Source organism: Mustela nigripes, unplaced genomic scaffold (genome assembly GCF_022355385.1).
Source record: "Mustela nigripes isolate SB6536 unplaced genomic scaffold, MUSNIG.SB6536 HiC_scaffold_1282, whole genome shotgun sequence".
Lineage (NCBI taxonomy): Eukaryota > Metazoa > Chordata > Mammalia > Carnivora > Mustelidae > Mustela > Mustela nigripes.
Window position 1 is genome coordinate 1 of NW_026740689.1, and position 5,983 is coordinate 5,983.

A 5,983-nucleotide genomic window follows, 5' to 3' on the forward strand; every position below is an offset into this window, starting at 1 on the left:
GTCTGCCTGGGCTTGGCCCTGTCCTCATGGCTTGGGGGGCTGCTGGTCTCGGTGGCCAAGACGACATGCATCGCTAGCCTATCCTACTGCGGTCCCAACGTCCTCAACCACTTCTTCTGTGACGTCTCCCCTCTGCTCAACCTGTCTTGCACTCATGTGGCCCTGACCGAGCTGGTGGACTTCATCTCTGCCATCGTCATCTTCTGTGGGACACTGTTGGTAGCACTGGCCTCCTACTCCGCCATCGGGGTGGCTGTGCTCCGCATGCCGTCAGCCGCCGCCCGGCGCAAGGCCTTTTCCACCTGCGCCTCCCACCTGGTGGTAGTGGGCATCTTCTACTCAGCAGCCCTCTTCATCTACTGCCGTCCCAGCCGCATCAAATCCATGGACCTCAACAAGGTGCTGTCCGTCGTCTACACGGTGCTCACACCCATGTGCAACCCCGTCATCTACTGCCTGCGGAACAGGGAGGTACACGCGGCGCTTCGGAAAACTCTCCACTGACCTTGATTCGGGTCTCGGGTCATGGAACCTCTCTCGTCTCCGGACTGAAGATCGGCCATGGCCACGAAATTCCACACAGAATACCGGAAGGTGGAAGAAAAGCTGAAGGACTATGTTTCCCATCTAATAAACAAGGAGTTCACGTCAATGAAGAACAAAGTCTGAATTACCCACGGGAAAAGTGAATAATGTCTATGAGAAAGCGGGTCATCACAGATGAATGACAAGTGACTGGTAAACTCACACGACAAGATGGTCCACCTTATTAGTAAACCAAGAAGTGCAAATTTAACCCCATCATTTCATTCCTAGAATGAGAAATGCTTAAGGATATTTCTATATGTCCCCACAAGTAGAGCTAGGTCACAGATATGGAGATATTTATGGCATCTTTGTGATGAAAAGAGAATTAGAAACAGCCTAATATCCATCCACAATGAATGGAATAAATACATTACATACATTCGGAGATAAACACTGGGGCTGTAAATAAAAGGAAATAGACATATGTTTGACATGGTGATATGCTGATACATATATGTAAAATAAAAATTAAGGCAAGGCTTTTATTTCAATCCCTTTGGACTATTACCTATCTATCTTCTTTTTTTTTTTTTAAGATTTTTTCATTTATTTGACAGAGAGAGAGAGATCACAAGTAGGCAGAGGCAGGCAGAGAGAGAGGGGGAGGAAGCAGGCTCCCTGCGGAGCAGAGAGCCCGATGCAAGGCTCGATCCCAGGACTCTGGGATCATGACCTGAGCGGAAGGCAGAGGCTCCAACCCACTGAGCCACCCAGGCGCCCCTATCTATATTCTTTTTAAAAGGATATATTTATTTTTTCTTTATTTAAGAGAATGTGTGCAAGTGCAAGTGGAGGGGAGAGTTAGAGAGAGAGAACCAAGCAGACTCCACGCTGACCGTGGAGCACAACCTCACCACCCTGAGATCATGACTTGAGCTCAAGTCAAGAGTTGGATGTTTAGCCAATGGAGCCATTCACGTGTCCAACCTATCTATATTCTTAGTAGTGCCTTTCTAAAAAAGATTTTATTTTTTTTATTTGAGAGAGAGAGGGGATGAGCATGGAGGAGGGGTACAGGGAGAGGGAGAAGCAGACTCCCCACTGAGCAAGGAGCCTGAACTGGGGCCCCATCCTGGACACTGGGACCACAACCTGGGCTGAAGGCAGATGCTTAGCCAAGTGAGCCATCCAGGTGACGCAATAGTGCCTTTTTTTTTTTTTTAAAGATTTTATTTATTTGAGAGAGCGAGCGAGCGTTAGCATGAAAGGGGCAAGGAGCAGAGGGAGAAGCTGGCTCCCTGATGAGCAGAGGGCCTAATGTGGGACTTGATCCTGGGACTCCAGGATCATGACCTGAGCCCAAGGCAGTTGCTTAACCAACTGAGCCACCCAGGTGCCCCCCAATAGTGCCTTTTAATAACAGAAGCTTTCAATTCTGGTGAAGTCTAAATGATGAATATTTAACTATACAGGTATTATTTTTATATCCTAACAAAATCTGCCTATTTTCTTGGTCACATTGTCCTAGATGGTTTATAGTTTTAAGTTTTAGCTTTCTTTCTTTTTTTTAAGATTTTATTTATTTATTTGACAGAGAGAGATCACAAGTAGGAAGAGAGGCAGGCAGAGAGAGAGGGAGGAGGAAGCAGGCTCCCTGCTGAGCAGGGAGCCCAATGCGGGGCTCGATCCCAGGACCCTGAGATCATGACCTGAGCCAAAGGCAGCAGCTTAACCCACTGAGCCACCCAGGTGCCCCTAGTTTTAGCTTTCTAACTTGTGTGTAGGATGCCACTCAAAAATGTGTGTGTGTGTGTGAGGTAGAGGTTGAGCTTTATTTTTTCCATACATAATCCATTTTTACCAAAATAATTGCTGGAAAGACCCTCTCATTGAGCTGTATTGGCATCCTTGTCAAACCTCAGACTGAGCATCACAGTGTGGCTCTACTTCTAGACTATTCTATTCTCTGTGAATCCACTGCTCTCTTGTTTTACCAATGTCAAATTGTCTTGATTACCAGAGCGTTATTGCAAGAATTACAGTCAGGAATTTTAAGTCTTCCCACTTAGTTCTTTTTCAAGTTAGCTTTGGCTCTTCTAGGTTCTTTACATTACGATACAAACTTTAGACTCAGCTATTTATTTCTATAAAGATGCCTCCTTAAATTATATAGATGAATTCTTTGAGTCTAGAGATCCTTTTGAGGAGAATTGACATTTTTTGACAAAATCAAGTCTTACAGATCATAAATATAGCACACCTTTCCATTTATGTAGCACTTAAAATTTTTGTTGGGTGTGGCTGACCCATGTTTCATTAGTTTCAGGTGTACAACAGGATGACTCCACAAGTTCAAACACTATACTATGCTCACCACAAGTGTAGCTGCCACCTGTCCCTGTACAACTGATTCCCATATCACTGACCATATTCCCCATGCTGTACCTTTCACCCCTGTTATGTATCCATTCCATCACCAGAAGCCTGTGCCTCCCACTCCCCTTCACCTGGTTAGTTCATCCTCCACCCCTTCCCTCTGGAAACCATCAATTTGTTCTCTGGGTTTGCAGGTCTGATTCCGCTTTTTGATTGTTTATTTATCCTTTTTATTTCTTAGATGCCACACAGGGGTGAAGTCATATGGTATTTGTCTTTCTCTGTCTGACTTCTTTCACTTTGCCTAGTCCTCTCCAGGCCCATCTACATTGACATGATCTCATCTTTTCTAATGTCTCTGTAACATTCCATTGTGTATGTGTGCACATATGTGTGTGTACACATAAACACCACACATGTCCGTGTTCATTCATCTGTGGGGGACTCTGAGGTGACTCCCATATTTAGCACTTTGAACCTTTAGCTGTCCTGTCAGCAGTGCTTCAGATTTCTTACTGTGGAGGTCACGTGTGTCTTTCCGTCAATTTATTTCCATGTATTTAATGTTTACAATACTTTTTGTATACTTAATAGTTCTGTAAATTTTATTTTCCCATTGCCACACCTAGCATTTAGAAACAAAACTGGTGGGTCACCTGGGTGGCTCAGTGGGTTAAAGCCTCTGCCTTCAGCTCAGGTCATGATCCCAGTGTCCTGGGATTGAGCCCCACATCGGGCTCTCTGCTCAGGGGGAGCCTGCTTCCTCCTCTCCCTCTTTCTCTCTGCCTACTTGTGATCTCTATCTGTCAAATAAATAAATAAAATTTTTAAAAAAGGAAAAAAGAAAGAAACAAAACTGGTTTCTGTGAACTTGTCCTGATGCTACAATCTTCCTAATCTCAGATACTAGCTCTAACGTGTGCTCCGTAGATTCCCTAGGATTTTCTGTGCAAATAGTAATGCTTTTCCTTCTCTTTTCCAATTTCTATACCTGTTCCATCCCTCTTCTTGGACCATGTGTAGTTTACACACCGAGCCCTGGGAGTTGCAACCCCATGGGAACCCACTCAGCACTCGTGCGTCTGCAGCTCCTAGGGCTCAGTGTGTAAACTACACACGGTCCAAGAAGATAGACGGACACTCGTGCAGACCCACAAGGGCTGAGTGGGTTCCCGTGGGGCTGCTTCTGGTCCTCTTGGACACACCCAGGGCATAGCCTGGAGGTGCTGTGCTCTCTACTTACCCTGTGTGCAGCTCATTGGAGCCTGGAGCAGGGGCATGCTGGTTTATGTCTTGCCTGTGCCATGACTCTGTGCAGCTTGCCAAGGGGTGCCATTCCTCTTGCCATTCCCCCGCTGCCCAGGGATCCAGGGTCTTTCCTTATAGCACCCATTATCCTCTAGATAATGGGACTCCCCAATGAAACTCTGATCTGTAGACAGACAGGGAAAGAGAGAGGGAGAGGCAATGAGAAGGAGGCATCACCCGAGGTCTGCAGGGCCAGGTCTGGCAGTTATAGGTGTCACTGATGCCCACACGTCATTGGCCAGGAATGAGTCACATGATCATACCGATGTGCAAGGGATGCTGGGAGATGTAGTTTAGTGGCATGCTCCTGATTCTGCCCCATCACTGCTAGACACACAAATGTGCACAGAAAGAATAGTGTCCTTTCTCATCCATTCTGGAAAATGGAGACCATTTAAGAGAATGAGTGTGATTAAAAGGGTATAAAACGTGCATTGTCAGATGTCTTTGATGGGAGTGTAAATCCATGCAGTATTTTCAGAGAGTAATTTTGTAACGTGGATAAAGATGTTGAATGTACATTGACCAGCAGTCCGACTTCCTAATTGCATATTACAGATCTATTTGTGGGGGGGGGCAGAATAGGCATGCCAGGAAATCTATGGAAGCAAGGTTTACACTAGCAGAAACTGGACAGCTCTACAAATATCCCCTAATACAGGATTAGAAAATACATTAGGGTCCATTGTGGGCCATCCCCGTTCCAGACTTTCCTTCTTCCCTCCAGCATTCCCTCTGACCACACATCCCTAATGTTCCATGGTCAAGTATTCCAAAGTTAAAGCAATTGCCTTTAAGAAAAACTTCGTCAGGGCAGGGGCCAGATATTAGCCTCCCCCAACCCCCAAGTCAACAAACATCTCATTGCCAAGAATACAGAAATAAGAGTCTCCTCTCTGCGTGGGATCACATTTTAGTGGTGCAAGAAAAAGCAAGGAAGGACTGATAATAAAGCCAATAAGAGGCATATTAGTGTCAGGGGCTAAGCAGGTTCTAGACTTAAGGGAAAGACTTAACATAAATTGACTGTGGTGTGTCCATTACTGGGCTAGATCTATATACATCTGTATTGATGTAACTTTAGATCCTCTCTGAGAAGGGCATGTGATCTCCATCTGACAGGTATCAATAACAATCAATAACTACCACTTTCTGAGCTCCTAATACGTGCTAGGAACCATCATAGGTGCTCCATGGGCACTGACGAGCTTAATCTTCACGGGAACTCTTCCAGGGCACCATCATCCTCCCTGTCTCATAGATGGCGACACGGAGACTCGAGGAGGTCCGAGTCACACAACCTCTGGATGATAGATCAGGAATTCAGATTCAGATTCTCGTGCTCCAAGTTCCAGGACATCTCCCCAACTGGAGATGGAGCCCAGGCATTCCATCCAATTCCTGGATACCTGCTGGGGATCAAGCCATGTTTACCTTAGCACACTTCTCCCTAAGGGGGGAGGAAAGGGTTAATTCCTGGTGTCTGGAACAGGAAAAGTGGGTGAGAGCTTCTCTAAGCAGGTGAACATGAGCTTGAGAGAGGAGTTGGATTTCATTCGAAGGGGAAGGAAAAGGAGTCTGGACAGGAGGACCGACATGGGCATAGACGTGTAAAATGCATCGTGTGGTGCTTGTGTGTCTAGGATAAAGCTCTGCAAGTACGTGCACAAGTAGTTAAAGTATTTTAATCGTCATTTCCTTAAAGGATGGGAGGAGCAGAGGACCTAGTGGAGAGAATGTGATCACACATTAGCTCAGAAGTATTTTGTGG

General features: G+C 45.7%; 1 protein-coding gene across 1 annotated transcript; it reads left to right on the forward strand.

The window, feature by feature from the left end:
• Positions 1 to 3: 3 nt before the first annotated feature.
• Positions 4 to 504, forward strand: LOC132008812 (olfactory receptor 6Z7-like; the record flags this gene model as incomplete). The annotated part of the gene is made up of 1 exon (XM_059387346.1): positions 4 to 504. A coding segment is annotated over one exon (501 nt), but the record flags the coding sequence as incomplete, so codon positions are not given.
• Between the last annotated feature and the right edge of the window lie 5,479 nt (positions 505 to 5,983).